Below are 18,490 nucleotides of genomic sequence, written 5' to 3'. Positions count from 1 at the left end.
AAATATTTTTTATTTTTCTTAAACTGCATACCTTATACTACTTCTCTACATAATCATCACATAAATTAAGACATTTATCGTAGCGATACACCAGCTTCAATACCCTCGTCGTATTCTTCTCCCGCCAGTCCATTTAGCCGCTGATTAACAGCATTTTTAAGTTCATCGTTACCCGCGAATTGCTTACCACTCAAAAATCCTTTCAATTTCCCATACAAATGGTAATGAAACGGAGCAAGTCCGCACTATATAGTGGGTGATCGTAAATTTCCCATACAAATGTTCTCAGTAAATCACGTGTTGGACCCGCATCATGTGGACGTGCATTATCGTGTGGCAAGTCGACGCCGTCGGTCAGCCGCCCAAGTCGCCGATTATGAATGGCGCGCCGTAACTTACGTAGAGTTTCGCTGTAGGCTTCTGCATTTATAGTCGTTCCACTGGCATAAAATTAATCAGCAGTATGCCAAACCGATCCCAAAAAAGTGTGGCCATCAGTTTGCGTCCAAATGGCTGTGGCTTGACCTTAGTCGGTCTGGTTGGTGATTGAGGATGACGCCATTCACTTGACTACCGTTTTCTCTCTGGCTGTAATACGAAATCCATGTTTCATTGCCGGTAACAATTGAATTAAAGAACTCATCACCTTTTTCTGTGTAGCGCATCAAAAATTCCAAAACATATGGCATTCGTATTTTTTGTGACGTTCCGTTAAGACGTGCGGCACCCGACGTGCACAAACCTTTCTGAAGACTAAATGGTCGTGAACAATGCGACTGATAACAGCTCTTGAAACATCAGGAAAAAAAGGGCCAGGTCGGAAATCGTTGAGCGACGATCTTTTTTGGTTTCATCATCGACGCGTTTCAACAAGTACTCGGTGATTATCGAGGGCCTCCCCGAACTTTCTTCATCGTGCCCATTAATTCTGTTATTTCTAAACCTTTCACACCACTTTCGGACGTTTATTTCATTCATTACGTTATCGCCGTACATAGCAACCAACTGCCTATGAATTTCATCCGGCTTAACGTTTTAATGGTTTAAAAAACGTATTACCACGTATTTCACAGTCGGCGGCAACATCGACTTTCCTATTCATTTTATAACGTAACAACTAACGTAATCAAAAATACTACAACATCTTACAGACAACAATGCAGTGTGTAAATTACTAGCGTGGCCATGAACGACACAGGTTCGCCAACCTTAAGGAGAGAAATTTCCCAGCGGTCTTTACTTTAGAGATATCCCTCGTATTATTTAGTTTGATGTATTAATCTTTTAATTCCGCTTTAATTGTTTTAATCTGCCTGTGAATTGAAACAAATAATGAATCATTTGTATTTGTGTGCAAGTGATTGAATTCTCTACGTATTGTATTCTAATGTTATTTGACATTGAATTTTGGTATAAATTGATTATTATTGTTTACTATCACTTTTACATCTAAAACCTTATTACATTACATTCTTTATTTCAACAGTTAATTTTAATAATTTATTGAATGAATTTATTTTATTAAAAATTAAGTATTTAATTAGAATAGAATAAAAATTCTATAAATTATATGTTATTATTTATTACTGGTTTAAAGAGAATGTTTTCAAAATGGATACAAAGGGCTATATAATTTTTTTTTTATGAAAACATGAAACTCCATTCACAAAAAATTCAGACTGCCTACATTTTTTATAACAGACACTGGAAGTGATTTTTCTCTTCCAGTGCAGGCTTTTACCCACTTCATGAAAATTTCAGCCACTTCTTATAATTTTTAAAATGGCAATGTTCAAATATTGTGATATATATCAAAACTGTTTTAAAATATTACAATTTTTAATTTTCTAAAAGAAATTATACGGTGGGGTATATCTGGAAATCCAAGCAACCACAATATATTTTGAAATAAAAAAAATTATCACAAAACTATTGTAACAGTAATAGTGTAATGTTGCTGAAATAATTTCTCATTAATTTTCTGCCTTACAGTGCATTAAACTGCTAATTAAGTCAAAGTAAAACTTTGGCATATGTAGTTTCATAAAAAAGTGAAGGACCTATTACGCAGGGTTAGATGATTGCCCACTGCACTTAATATCAATCTTCTGTTCGTGTGTATCTATGCGTTGTATATCTATTATGTGTATGTTGTCTCTATTCTATATGTATGTATGTATCTATTATGTTATATGTGCGTGTGTGTGTGTGTCTCTCTCTCTCTCTCTCTCTCTCTCTGTGTGTGTGTGTGTGTGTATGCATGCGCGCATGTTGTGTTAATGGGCATATGTGTGATTCTTTATAAAAGATATCATTAATTTCATTATGCCATATTCAACTGTTTAACTTTTCACATAGTCAATCAGATAAATCAAGTCTCACACTAAAATGACAATATTTAGCAGCTAAATGCCACTTTCATCAACAAAAGTCTGTACCATTATCAATATTGTAAACATTTTTCATGGTTTGATTCTTTTAATTCATGCACTCCGATCCAATAAACAAACATCCAGTTTTAAGCTTTATATAAACTAAAAGCAGTAGCTACCAACAAACCAATCTGTGAGAATAACTTTCATAGATTTTCTGAGTCAGCAAATTTATTTTGTCAAGAACTTTCCACAGTTAACAATTTCTGACGATGTGTTTTCCTAGTCACACAACATTTATGTTTCTAAAATGACACTACTTAAATAGATCTATAGACTGAAGAGATTTTAGATGAAACTTATCTTACACATGCTTTAAAAGAATTATTGGCAAAATAAACTCAACAATTAACTCATCCTCATCTTAAAAATAAACTACAGAGCTTATACAACACAAAGGATGGATACTGAAATGACTTGTGACCAAGAAGGTTACTTTAACTACATGTGCAACTAACCTATACAGTGTTACCATCTGCCAAATACATTAATGAAAAATTTATCCACTTGTAAGTTAAACATCATATGCTACAAATTGTACACTGTTTAAAACAACCCCTACATTACTAAAATGTTACTTACATACCAGCATCATAGTAAAAGATTACATGTATTATTTTTTCTATTGATGACTTTTTGTTCAAAGTCATGTATGAACATTACTAGATTTAATGAATAATACAGGATTTCCTATAGTTTTTTTTAAATTAAAATAATTTATATTTGAATAGCACATAATTTTGCTGTTCTGTACATAAAAATATTGCTGTATTTATGAAATCCATTTCCTTGTTTTTTTTTTATTTTGAATAAGAAAGTAAATATTTAATTGTATCAATAGTTTGATCTGCTAAACCAATATATTTGTTAACTACTATTTATAATTTAAAATTATGTTTGTTTTTTCTTCTTCTTTGTTTAATCTGTGTACTTTATTCCACCACTTTAGAACCATTTTTTCATACTACAAATAATAGGTAACATCACTTTTATTTTTAAAATGTTATCTATTACTTTAATGATTAAATAGGTGGAAGTACTGTTTATTATTCAATTCATAAGGGATCTTAACAGTGTATAAATTTACAAATTGTTAGTAATACACTTAATACTAGTGCTCTGAGTTCATAAGAAGAACACTTTGAGCCAGGAAGTAAAAGGCTGAGCATGGAATGGAAACATCCACAATTTCCAAACAGAATAAAGTACAAAATTTAACCATCAATAGAAGAATTGAAGTCAACATTTTTTTGGAACTCAAAAGGATAGCACTGGAACAGTATCAGAAAAGGAGCTTAAGAATAAGTAGTGCTTGTTGCAGCGAAGACTTTTGAAAAGATGAAGCCTGCAATTCGAACCTACAACCAAGGAAAACTGTAAATAGCTGGTTATATTGCATGACAATGCCTAACTGCATATTTCTGCTCATATGATTGAAACCCTTCAGACAATCAAATTTTTTTTCACCCTCCACACAGTTCTGATCGCACACCTTCAGATTGTCAAATGTTTGTTCCATTTAAAAAGATATTAAGAGGACGTTGTTTCTCCTCTGACCCAGAAATGAAATAAGTAGTTCATGCTTGGTTTGTTGATCAAACAAAGAAAAGGTTCGTGTGTACTTATGTACGCACGTAAGAATTAATACTTCTTTGGCGTGAATAAAAAAATAATTTTTTTACCCATTCAAACAAATTTGAACTGAATCAAACGATTGAAAGACGTCATTAAATACCATGAATAAAAGTTTAAATAATAACACTTAATTTGAATAATATTTATTTTATACCGTGTAAAAAGTATTGGAAGTATTTGTTGTCATACAAAACAAAGTTTATCGAATATATTTTGATTAATTTAGTTTCATTAATTTGTCGGATGACAATTGAATAGGCACAAGTGTTATCAGCGGCTTATGATATGAAAAATATGATACAAATAGTTTTATTTTATAACAGTGTATTTTATCAAAAATTTTGTTTTTGGTAAATTTAAAATTATTTATTCAAAATTAAGAATTTATCTAATGTGTGCTACTTTCTGTGTCATTAAAAAATATAATTTTACTCATAAAAAATAATACTTACATAAATATAACCTCAAATCTTGATACACAATTTTCATAAAAAAATAAATAAATAAATATAGGTTGCAATATAAATAAAGTTATCGAATATGAACAATATTATTCACAGATTAAAATAACCATCTTCAAAAATCGTGTGTATAAATATATATTTATTACGACTCAATATCTTATGTTTTCAACACGTACTAATCCCTTAATTCCATTGAACGATTGACTGTATTAGACAGTACACGCATGTGCGTGCACACTGTTCCACTTGGAGCTGTGCAAATCTGCACATGGTGTGTTACATCGGCGCGCGCAACTTCCGTAACTTGATGAAAGTACACTCTGATCAGTTTCTCCTAACGCGCCAAAAGCAGTATAACTTCAAAAAAAAAATTTCTGATGATATAAAGAAGTTTGTGCAATGACAGAAGTGTGTCAAAAACCATAGGAACTATCTTGAAAAGTTATGTTTAACATAAATATATACTTCTCTAATTTTGTAATTTAATGTTAATTTTTGTAGAAATATGAAAATGCTTTTATATTAATTTTCTAAGTTATTCTTCATTGTTATAAAACTAATTCACAAAATGAAAATTGTCATATACAATCAGAAGAAATTTTGAGGCTTAATTTGTTACAGTGAGATCATTTTATCATGCACATCATGATATTATACATTATAATTTCAATATGTACTACAATACAGAAACACTTACTTATGATTTGATTTGATTGGATTCATGCACAACTAGAAATGTCTTACAACAAGTGTTTGAAATGTCCATCTTTTTCCTGAATGCAGGTTCAAACCCTTTGTATAATATTTTTTGAGATGAACTCCATCAGCCCTGATGTCATACAAAGGTTGTCCTATGATAGCATAGCTACATTCCTGAATCAAATCTAATGTGAGTATCTTTGTATTATAGTCCATAGTGGAATTATAGCATATAATATCATGCATGATAAAATGATCTCGCTTGTAATATATAAAATTGAATACAAAATTTCATAAATTAAGACACTGATTAATACAATATGTAACACAACATACATGATATAAATGCAACTACAAACAAAGCATTTGATCAGATGAAAAGAACACGTACAGATTAATTTCATTAACTTTAAAATGAACTCTTTCTATAAATTTTTGTATTAAAAAAGCTATACTAAGATTGCAACAAACAGATAAATATTAGACAAAATTAACACACATAGTGTCCTGGGTAAGGCAGTAAACTGTACTCCCATACAATGAAATAATTTCACAGCACATCAAGAAGTTCCTGGAACTGAAGAAGAAACAGAATTAAAGATAAAATCCCAACAGGTAAACCAATATTTAATAAATTGATCTCAATAAATCACTGAATTTTAACAATATTGGCTGCACTTTTAAAATATGCCATAGGTATTTATTGGTCAGCAGTGGTCTGTTCTAATTATATCTCTTGCCAACAGTTTGATTTGTAACATGGATAACTCCTTTCACTAAATTAAAGTTTTTCTTTATAGTGTTGACAAATTCATTAATAAGCATAATTTTACATGGTAATAGATACTAAAATATTCTATTTAGGCATTAATTTTTATGTATAAATTATACTCATTTCATATGAGTTTTTTTTTATACATTTATTTATTCAGTTACACATTTTATTTTAATTCAGCAGTTATATAGACCATTAGAAATTCTGTAACTTTCTGCTGTAAAATTTATAGGACTATAATGTTACCACATGCTACCTCTCTTACCACATGCTGCAAATACTCTAGTAAGAGTAATATTAAAAATAAAAAAAGGAGTATTGTATGACAGTTTTATTTTACCAAGAAGACAGACAAGTAATGGAATACTGCAAAAAAATGCTTGAGTTAAAGAAAGAAGTATGTAAATTTAATTAAAAGAGACCCTCAACAGAATTAACTGAAACTAATAAAAAAAAAAAATTATAATGAAAAAAAAATTGAATACTGATTGGAAACTGATTTTTAATAAGAAACTACACAGGAAACAGAGAATGCAAATTACAACAGAAGATGAAGAAACAGAAGATGTATGTTTAAGAAGAGGGGAAAAGCCAAGTTTGTTGAATATCACAATTTCTGTTTAATATTTACAGATATCAGCTGATTACAGAAAATATCTAATTACAGAAACTGAGTTACAGAAAATTCTATCACGTGGTATGCTGATAAAGGATTACATACTTAAGCATATCTTAAATTGGATGGAATTACCTGTCTGAGGGATAAGATAATGAAAACATTTAATTATACAGTTAAGTAACAATTATACAAAGTAAAGAAAAACTAGAAGATATTTATGGAAATAATATGAACAGCAAGAGAAAGTATACCATGAAATTAAACATGGACAAGTGAAAAATTATGTAAATACCAAAATAAGAGGGAAAATTAAGAGTGTATGTGGAGAGAAAGAATACAAAAATTTATCATTGATAAAATTTGTTAGTAGTAATACAATTGAAGAGTGTGATACAGAAACATGGACAATAAACAAGAAAAAATGAAATACTTTGTTTCAAAAAATAGTAATGCAGGTCAGTTGGGAATAATAAATATTTATTTATGGAAGGATTAAAAATAAATGCATCAGAATTTTCTGCATCTCTTCAATTAACTAACTCTGTACAACTAATAAATGCTCACATAATTTTCATTAACGCCTTAATTTTTTTTTTTTTTAACTTGGTACAAAGAGTATCTCTTCTATCTTTTTAATAATTACTCTGTGTTTGTGATGAGGTACTGTGATCAAGGTTTTACAATAGCTTCCTTTGATTTCTCCAAGCAAATGCAGGGGCAGTTTCCTTTTATCTGTGGAACAGCAAACCCAATCATTTCTGCAAAATCTGATCCTTTCATCATGATTTCTGCACCTTGCAATCTGATACATTCAGACGAACAACTTTCCAACTTTTTAATACCTTAGTATAATTTTATCTGTCCAACTGTACAAAATAAACGTAATCTAAACTTCGTCTTCATCATTGAAATGAATCTTCATTCAGCGAGCCATTTCATCAGGTTTGGGGAAGAGGAAGTAATCGCTGGGACCCAAATGCAGCACATCTGGAAGCATTTCGAAGCACTTAAAATCATGCAGTTTTACAGCAATAACCCAAGATAAGTGTGCAACTGCATTACTGTGGTGAAAAAACACTTTCTTTTTTACCAAATGGACATTTAACTTGAATAGTAATAAGTCCAGTAATGAAGTATAATATTCCACCATGACTGAATTACATTTTTCTTTCTTTCTTTTTCCTGTTTAGCCTCCGGGAATTACCGTTCAGGTATTACTTTAGAGGATGAATGAGAATGATATGTATGAGTATAAATGAAGTCTTGTACAATCTCAGCAACCATTCCTGAGATGTGTGGTTAATTGGAACCCAACCACCAAAGAACACCGGTATCTACGATCTAGTATTCAAATTGATATAAAAGGAACTGCCTTTACTAGGACTTAAATGCTGGAACTTTCAACTTTCAAATCAGCTGATTTGGGAAGACACATTCACCACTAGACCAACCTGGTGGGTTGTCTTACATTTTTCTACATAGACTTATGATCATCACCCACAATAATAAAAAAAAACCATACCAATGAGTTTTCCTGAGAATGGTATCGTTTTCACTTGCTTTGACCCACTTTCCTCTGTTTCCTCCCACTGACTTCTGTTTGGTCTATGGCATGTAATGGTGAGTCCATGATTCATCCACTGTTGGATGAAAACATCATAAAAACTCGGAATCATGTTTAAATAACTCTAAACATCCTTGAAAGTGTTCATTCAAATGTGTTTTTTGTAGACTGTTAACAAATGCGGCACTTTTTGAGTGGAAAGCCCTTTCATGCCCAAAACATTGCGTAAAATGTAGTGGACACAAACAGACTATCGAGTAATTTGCAATGTCAGTAAGTTTGCATTTTAACACGAACACTGATTTGACATGTTCTGAGCCTTCATCACCTTGAACGAATGTACAACCAAGATGTCTAAATAACCTCCATGTTTAAATTCAATAGTCCACTTTTTTAAAGTTGAAAATGAAGGCAAAAAATTGTTTAAAATGAAATCAAACTTCTGTTGTATATCCATCAGGGTTAAACTGTTTAAAAAAAAGTACTTTATAATAGCTCAAACTTCAATTTTAACTGTTTTTCAGAAAATGTTAAAACTTCTTTGGTTTTCTCGAACACCACAACCAACTAAATGCACACGCCTGAAACTTTGCAGCACATCATCTAAAGGATCATACTTGACAAATATCCACAGTCATTTGGTCTTATTGGGCTATCTTTGTGTCAGTCCAAGAACTTTCTAATCGACCCTAGTATCTTTAGTATTAGTCACCTTTTCTTTTTTTTTCCTGTTTAGCCTCTAGGAATTACCATTCAGGTATTACTTCAGAGGATGAATGAGGTTGATATGTATGAGTGTAAATGAAGTGTAGTCTCAGTTTGACCATTCCTGAGATGTGTATTAACTGAAACCCAACCACCAAAGAATACCAGTATCCACAATCTTGTATTCAAATTCATATAAAAATAACTGAATTTACTAGTACCTGAACACTGGAAATCTCAACTTCCAAATCAGCTGATTTGGGAAGACGCATTCACCACTAGACCAACCTGATGGATTCAGTATTAGTCACCTACAGTTAATATTTCCTACCTACTGCACATGATCCCAAAATGTCTATGAAGATTGTTTAAAATTTAGCTAAAGAGTATATCCCCTGGGTTAATTGACAACTAATTACTATATTAAAAAATATGAGTTAGAAAACTATCAAAAACAAAACTAGCATTACGTTTTATTATTTTGTTTCAGAGCTCATCAAAACGATCTGGAAAATTTTCCAATATTTTTCATGTCTGGAATTATCTTCATTCTGGCAGATCCAAATGCAGTCTTTGCATTGATGATGTTCAGATTTTACGCAATTGCAAGGATTGTGCACACTGTTGCATACTGTTGTTTACATGTCCGATCTGTTCGATCAATATCATTCTTCATAGGAGTTTTGATTAACTTAATTATGATAATCACTGCACTTATTACATTCCACCAAATGTAAACATTAAAAAAACATACACATATACACAAATAGAATTAAGCATTCTCTACATGAACAACATTACATCCTATTAAAATTATAATTCTTTTGAAAGAACAAACTTACACTATTATTATTAATAATACTGCCATTATAATCAGGTTTTATTATGAAATGGAACAAAACCAAATGATAGAATTACTTCTGTTTTGATCCTTTACAACATATGGGCTAACATAGCCTTTATGCATTTATTCAACTTATCTTTTCCCACAAGTCATCATTTTTCTTTCCTTGCTTTCTTAACTGTTCCAGACAACAATGCTTATTTGTTCTAAATGATCCACAACTACCCCCTCCTTTCCATTCAATGTCTGAATAATATTACATCAATATTCTTTTCACTTGACAAAATTTTTAATTGTATCAGACTATTTTCATGAGTAACTCTGATTAGATCTTATGTATGTAATTAGCTAATATAAGAGTAGTTTATGCAATGATGGTTGCCTTCTAAAGACTGTTCATTTATTCAATTTTTTATTAAGGTATTTAAAATTTTGAGAAAACCTAACCCTAAAGTTCATGCCAGTATAGCAGAGTTTACTTAATTTCACATAACTATCAAAAGTAAAATATGTATTTAAGTAACTACATAATGTATGGTATTTAATGAGTAACGTATAATCCCTTGTTTGATCAGCCTTACATACCATTACATTACGACCACCTAAGTCTAGGATCTTTTATTTTATGATTCCCAGTTACTATCGGGAAAAATGAATTAAATCATTTGCAATCTGCCCTTTTAATTGACCTAGAAATTGGGGCACAATCTGGTATGATCTATTACACCAGATAAAGAAAATTGTGATTAAATTGTAATTAAAATAGTAAAAGATAAATAATTATTAAAAAGTAAATAATATATCTTAAAAATATCAAACCAAATGTTCTTTTCCCAAACAACTCTATTTTCAATCCATAATCTAACCACACTCTTACTTTAATTCTGATTTATAAACAGACCGTCCACATTTTCAAAATAAAAGAAAAATTTATCAGAGTTAATACATACTTTATTGTATATTGTTTTGCAATGTTACAAAAATTAATGTAATTTTGAATTTAGATAGATTAAAAGTACCTTTTAAAAGATATTTTGTATAATAACAGATGAGTTCCATCTGTATTACCATAATACTCAATCATAATTTGATAACATTATAACACTCAAAAAAGTAATGAAGATTTCTCGATAACAAAATATAAAATTGTTATATCTCAGAATGTTTACGTTTGATTTATAAATATTGGTGATCCCAAACTAAATTATGAAAACAAAAACACCGCACTAAAATATTTAGATATAATGCAATAATTACTCATAAAAGAACAAATTCTTTAAAAAATTAGAAGTAGGCAACTTTTTTTGTATATTTGTGTTTGATGAAAGGATGTCCAAGTTATAAGTTGTATAAATATTTTTATGTGTAGAGTGGAAAACGTTAGTAACAATGGACCAATGATAAAATGTTATTCTAAAAAAAAATTATATTGTTTTACATATTATTAATTATATATACATATAATTTTTTTAGGCACAGTTTTGTACTTATTTCAGTTAATTTTTTACATTAGAGTACGATTGATTACAAAATATAAATGCACAATTAGTTATTTATGAATTTATCTGTTTACCTACATTATTTTATATTTAATTAAATTATTATACATGTAATTTTTATCATAAATTAAAAAAAAACAAGTACATATGTTTTTTTTTTTATTATTATTAATAGCATGAATCTTTCAAAATCTTTTAAACACTTAAAATATAGTACATTACATGAATCTTTTGAGTTGTTCTTATTTTCGTTTTATGTTTAGTGAAGTCTTCTCTTTTTATCATCCAGCAGTAGTCACTCATAGACTCATCCTACTTGCCTTGATCTTTTATTTTATGATTCCCAGTTACTATCGGGGAAAATGAATTGAACCATTTGCAATCTGCTCTTTTAATCGACCTAGAAATTGGGGCACAATCTGGTATGATCTATTACACCAGATAAAGAAAATTGTGATTAAATTGTAATTAAAATAGTAAAAGATAAATAATTATTAAAAAGTAAATAATATATCTTAAAAATACCAAACCTCATGTTCTTTTCCCAAACAACTCTATTTTCAATCCATAATCTAACCACACTCTTACTTTAATCCTGATTTATAAACAGACCGTTTATTGTTCCATCTGCAATATATCCTGGTGGAACCTTTCTCCTTGTTCGTCGCTGATATCAACCAAGTTTAAAGGGAAAAAGTCCAAATGAGAATGTAAAATATTAATTTTCAATGACATTCTGCAGCCTAAATCTTTGTAGTTCACTAAGATTTCATTTTTAAGCTGATCATGGTTTTCAGCTTTTTTGTTTCCAAGAAAACCAGTAACAACATTTTTGAATGACTTCCACACTGCTAATTCTTTAGCATTCAATTTGCTGTCAAAATATTTTCACAAATTAATTTTCTTATTTGTAGCCGAATGAATACTTCTTTTAATTTGACTTCACTTAATTGTGAAAAAACCTCAGCTAAATATTTAAAGTCATCTCCATCTTTATCTAATGTTTTTACAAAATTCATCATCAGGCTTAGTTTTACTTGTAGAAGTTGTAAAATAATACGATCTGCTTCGACAAGGGGAATATTAAAACATTTTCCTTTCCTCGGGTAAGCTGATTTCTTTTTGCCCAGTCTTTAACTGTGTAGTGTTTATCTGTAGCCTGACTATCCCATACACACACACACAAGAAACACATATATTTTATAAAAACACTCTTGAGAGTGAGAATAAGCCCTACTGCTTTCAGTTCAGCAATGATTCACCATGAGTGTTCGTCATAATTAATTGCTTTTAAAATTTTTGACGTACTTTCATATGTTTCTTTCATTCCTACAGCATGTGCTATGTATAGAAGAAAACTTATTCAAATTATGCTACAATTCTGCCTTTAAGCTTCTTTTTGATGAGTTTATAAATAAATGCCAATCATGAATAAAATATTCAATGTCCAGTTCAGACATTAAATCCTTAACATCATGGCAGGAACAAATTAAACCATCTCTTCAATTTTCATTTCAATTTCTAAATACTGAAATTTAGTATCCTTGTTTAATCAATTCCATTCTTTAAGGTATGAACCTAGGAGTTCTGCATGTTTTTTTGACAAATACAAATCACAAATTAGGTCGCTCAGTTCTGCTTGTGTGATGAGATGAGGTTCAGCATTTGATTCTTCTGGAATATAATCAATATCTACTGAAGTAGATATCAGTTGAGCCTTCTGGGATTCAGAAATTTCTTTCCAAGAAGTTGGGCTCACTAAGATATGTACAACTTGTAAATGCTGTGTAGTCTAGTACACAGACTCAGATCAACCATTCCTGAGATATGTGGTTAACTGAATCCCAACCACCAAAGTACACCACTATCCACTGCCAAGCATTCAAATCCAAATAAAAGGAACTCACCTTTACCTAGGATTTGAACCTCAGAACCTTTGACTTTGAAAATCAGCTGTTAAACATTATTTTTTGCTATGAGGAGTTTATCACTGGATCACACCAGACAAATCTGGTGGGTTAGACAATATGTTTAACAAATTTTTTATGATATGTTACATTTTTGATGGCATTTATTAGTGATAATAAGATGAATAAAATTAAATTTTTTCTCACCTGATCTGGTATGACAGAATTTTGCTTTTTTCTTTACCTAAAAATCTGATGTAATACATGACAGTTAATAGCTTAGAAGTTAATGAAGAAAAGTATACTACTCAAATTATTGTTTTCAAATTGTTTCTTTTTTTTGTTTTGTTTCATCAAGTACACTTTTAACAAAATACTCTTTTGTTTTATTATTTGTCCAACTCTATTATACGTGTTAATCAGTTATTATACTCCTATTTTCCTCAGTAAATAAGTGTAATACTATGAAATAATAGACAACAAATTTCTTAAACTAGATATAATTACTGTGAGAATTCAGTTCACATAAGATTACTTGTAAAGAATTTTTCAAATTTAAAATTCTCATGTAATATAAGATGTGATCAAAACGTATTTGATCTTTTTTCACACCAACTGCTGTATAAATTTAGGAACTAGTAATGCATGTGATCTTGTTCTATAGTGAGTGCATTTTTTTTATGTAAGATAGCTTCACTTTGCGATCCTTGCCAAGCCTGTCATGATATACCGACATGCATCCTTTTTTCATAAAATGGCTTTTGGTAATGTGAGTGCTGATCACATTAAGGAGGGATATATCAATATAAAATCATTTTGAACAACATTTGAGAGTTACAAATGCTCTAGCAGGCCATCAACCAGCAAAAGTATAAAAAATCAAAAACGTTTGAAGATTAGTGAAGGAAAATCATAGAATAACAATTACAACGATTGAAAGTGAAATGGAAGCTTTGTTTGGTTTTATGCAATCAATTCTAACTGGTGATCTTTGGATGTACTTACGTCACTTCAAAATTCATACAGAGCTTATTTACTTCTGATTAAAAAGAAAACCATCTGCACATTTCACTTGAATACTGAATTGCAATAACAATGACTCCAGTTTTTGAATAAAACCATAGCTGGAAATAAGTCCTGGGTCTACGATTACAATCCTAAGGCAAAGATAAAGAGCGAGTCATCTTAGTGGAAAACACCATAGTGTTCTTGAATGAAGGGGCTGCTGTCATGAAGCAATGTGATCATTCAACATGAAGTTCATGTTGACTGTTTATTTCAGCCCCTAAGCTGTAATTCTTCTTGAATATAATGAAGAACACATACTGAAATGTGTTCTTTTCTGATCTTTCAAGTTTTTCAGATTTTCAAATCTGAATGCTTTGTTATCGAGTTATGGCTAGCGAAGAATTTCACCCGAATGATATGAGGTTGTACTGAAATTTTTAAGGCATCATATAAGGGGGTAAACTTGATGGTTTTGTTGTTCCACCTAAAAACACCTTAAATAGAGTATATGTCTTAATATTAAAAGAGTATCCTGAAGTGTCAACAAGGAGAACTAGCTGATTATTGATCAAAGTGAGGGTGCTATTAAGACATGAATGATCACAGCTGTGCAAAGTGACAACTGATTGATTCATCATGACAATCTTCCTGCCCACAGATTGCAACTCATCCATTTTTCTAGTAAAAACCAGCATTACATAAGTTCAGCAGCCTCCCTTCTCCGTGAGTATAGGTTAGTGCAACTTTAAGCATTTTCTAAGCCATAGGACTTTGCCATTTTTCTAAGGTACTTTGGCATTCAAAGGTATAAGAAAAAGAAGAAATAAAAATAAATTTGACAAAGCTCCTGTTGGATATTCCAAAAACAGACTACAGAAAATGTTTCTAACAATAGAAGAACTCTTGGATGGAGTGTATCAACTCAGAAGGGGTGTACTTTGAAAGAAAGCTGTTCAAATATGCAGGTAAGCTACTTTTATTTTTTTTTTTTTTGGCCTAACGTTCCGTACTTCTTGTTCAGACCTTGTGTCATAATGTTATCTACTTTCTATTATTTGTATCACTCATTTGGTTTGAAATGTATTAACTGTGCAATTACATTTATATAAATATTTATTCAGTAATTATTCTCCACATATTTTTTACTAACTCTTGTCATCTGCAGCTCAATTCTTCAAAATATTCTGTTGTTTAGAAAGGTTGTTAAAAATTACAATATGTAATTTTCTTTTAGAATTGATGAAAACTGCATAGTTTAGTTGTTTACGTGTTAAATATCTCATGGAATAAAAATAGAATCTCTGTTTTCTGACATTTATGTTTGTTTTTAATCTTTTGCATAACCTTGAAATTGACATATATTTTTTGGATTATGTGGAAGAGAATAAAGAATAAAGCATTTCCACAAGGAACAACAATCAATGTGATATTACATCAAAAAAAAAGAAGATTTTTAGAAGAATATTTAGAGAAAATAAAGTCGCAAATCATACTGTCAATACCCTTCTTACATTAATATACTACTATGCTAGGTCTAGGATCAGTGATGATTTCACATTTGTGGAGGAGATGTAATGCACTTGCATAACATGATATATACAGAGTGATTCAGGAGGAAAGGGAAATAATTTGGGAACCAATTATAGAATAAATAAAGAAAAACATTCACAGAAATATATGTCTGAAAACGCTTTATCAAGTTATGGCCAGCGAAAAATTTCGCCTGGATTTTCAGTTCCCCTGGTGAAATAAGGTCGTACTAAAATTTTTTTAATTAGATAAGGGTTAAATTTGATTTGTTTCTTATGAAAAAATCTAAAAAAACCGGTCCCAGGATTGTATCTCCCGTAGTTTTTATGATATCCAGCGTAAAACAAAAGCATTCGGTGACGCAAAACGTGTGTTTTTAGGTTTGAAGTACAATAACTATATTAAATGATTAATAAATGCTTAAATTTTAATATTAAACTTATAGAAAATTTAATCCTGAGAAACTTGATGCAACAAAGTCTATGAAAAACAAAATAAAAATCAACTTTTATTATTAAAAATAAAACTTATATTATTAATAAATTTTTTAAACTTCATAGAAACGTGAAAGTTGCAATCTGTTCCATTAGTGAACAATAAAAAATCCCCCTTCACAGCTCAATGAGATGAGGGTGATATGTATAACATGTAAATGAGGTGTAGTCTTGGTCCAGACAGGCTGACCATTCCTGAGATGTGTGGTTAATTGAACCGAAATCACTAAAGTACACCGGTATACATTGTTAATATTCAAATCTGTATAAAAATAACTTTTCTTTTTTCTGTTTAGACTCCGGGAATCGCCGTTCAGTTATTACTTCGGAGGATTATATGTATGAGTGTAAATGAAGTGTAGTCTCAGTTCGACCATTCCTGAGATGTGTGGTTAATTGAAACCCAACCACCAAAGAACACCGGTATCCATGATATAGTATTCAAATCCATATAAAAGTAACTGCCTTTACTAGAACTTGAACGCTGAAACTCTCGACTTCCAAATCAGCTGATTTGGGAAGAAGCAATCACCACAAGACCAACCAGATGGCTTACATAAAAATAACTGCTTTTATTAAGATTCGTACCTCTGAACCTTCGACTTCAAAACTCACCTGTTACACAACTGATTTGCGACAAAAAGTTAACCACTACAACGCCCGGTGCACCAGAACAAAATTTAACGCAAAAATTAAAAACGGCTGTTCGTTTGTAATTTTTTTAAAACATTTTTTTGTTAGTGTTATTCCGTTTTGTTTTTAACAATAAAAATTGATTTTTTTTCCTAGACGTAACATCAACTTTCTAGGAATTAAATTCTCTACTTGATAATAGTTTCTGCATTTATTGGTCATTTAACAAAGTTATTGTACTTCAAACCTAAAAAAAAAATGGTTTTTCGTCACCGAATTTTTCTGTTTTACGTTTCATATCATAAAAACTACGGGAGATGCAATTCTGGGACCGATTTTAATTGATTTTTCAGGTGACAAAAAGTAAGAAACGATGAAGTTTACTAATTTTATAACGCTTTAAAAATTTCAGTATGTCGTCATTTCATCAGATCTGAAATCCGAGGGAAATTTTTCCCTAACCATTACTCGATAACAAAGCAATTTCAGACATGTTTTTATGAAATTTCCTTAATTCAAGCTCTAGAATCAGTTCCCATATTATTTCACTTTGCTCCTGAATCATCTGTATATTCACGTCACTGTCAATCAAAAGGTGAACTTCATTGATCCTCACATTAAAGCAGATTACCAAAATATTTAGACATAGTAATCAGCAAAAACTAAAAATATACCAATCAACAAAACACAGAGTAATTGGTCAATAGTATGAATTCATATGGTGCTACATATGAAAAACAACAATTCAATTCAGTGAAATAATAAACATAATATATTCATCTCCCCCACTATAAATAAAATTGAAGTGTTTGATGAAAAGCAGCCTTGACACATATAGTTTTTCTATTAGTTATTTTTTTAATTCTCCATATTGTTTACACAATCTCTCTTAATTTTTTATTTCTTTAACATTATTGTAGAGGTCAGAACAGACCTTTTGTGCTCAATAAACACTCAGATTATCTGTTGAGAAGTTAGATTTATGCTATTTCTCATCTTTTGTAATTGTTATGGGAGACATAATTACATTAAAGTTATATCTGAATCACAAAATAATAACTCCATGTCACATAGGGACAAAAATGTCTGGTCTGAGAAGATAGAAAAAATTATAATGCAGACAATTTTTTTAATAGTGCGAGTGTGTATATATATATACACATATATATATTATACAGAGTGATTCCAAATTGAACGCAATCCCTCAGAAAATTATTCTATAGCCAAAAATAAGAAAAGAAGTCCATAAATACAGGTCAGAAATCGGTTAGTTAGCAAGTTTCGGCTTGCGAAATGTTTAGTCCTGCTTTCTGTGAAATTAAACCGTACAAAAATTTTTTTGGGGTACAAATCGAGGGGTAAATTTGGTGATGGCTTTCTGCCTAAGAAATTGGATAAAAGTAGTCCCAGACTTCTATCCTGCTTAGGTTTTAAGAATAAGGATAAAACATGAAAAGGTTTTGCCAGAAATATACTTTTGGAATAAAATAACTTTGTTAATTTACCAATAAACAAATAAAAATTTCTAGTTAACTTTGTAGAGAATTTAATTTTGAAAAAATTGATATTACTTCTGTATAATGTCTATTTAAACACAAATTTGAGAAGTTCAACTTTAACAAAAAAACAAAACACACAAGCCTGGATCAGAAAAGTGGTACAATATTAAATAGAACAATTTT

The 18,490-nt window shown here is 30.4% G+C and overlaps 1 protein-coding gene across 1 annotated transcript in view; it reads left to right on the top strand.

Moving 5' to 3' along the window:
• LOC142318233 (microsomal glutathione S-transferase 1-like) overlaps positions 1-10,162 on the top strand; it is a 55,447-nt gene extending 45,285 nt beyond the window's left edge. The window contains exon 3 of the mRNA XM_075354798.1: positions 9,384-10,162. Within this exon, the coding sequence (XP_075210913.1) occupies positions 9,384-9,630 (247 nt within the window). The 3' untranslated portion in view covers positions 9,631-10,162. The remainder of the gene's footprint in view (positions 1-9,383) is intronic.
• The last annotated feature ends 8,328 nt before the right edge of the window (positions 10,163-18,490 follow it).

The sequence above is a fragment of the Lycorma delicatula genome, chromosome 1 (genome assembly GCF_047948215.1).
Source record: "Lycorma delicatula isolate Av1 chromosome 1, ASM4794821v1, whole genome shotgun sequence".
Taxonomy (NCBI): domain Eukaryota; kingdom Metazoa; phylum Arthropoda; class Insecta; order Hemiptera; family Fulgoridae; genus Lycorma; species Lycorma delicatula.
The sequence above is the reverse complement of the archived record's forward strand: the minus strand, read 5'-3'. Positions and strand labels throughout refer to the sequence as shown.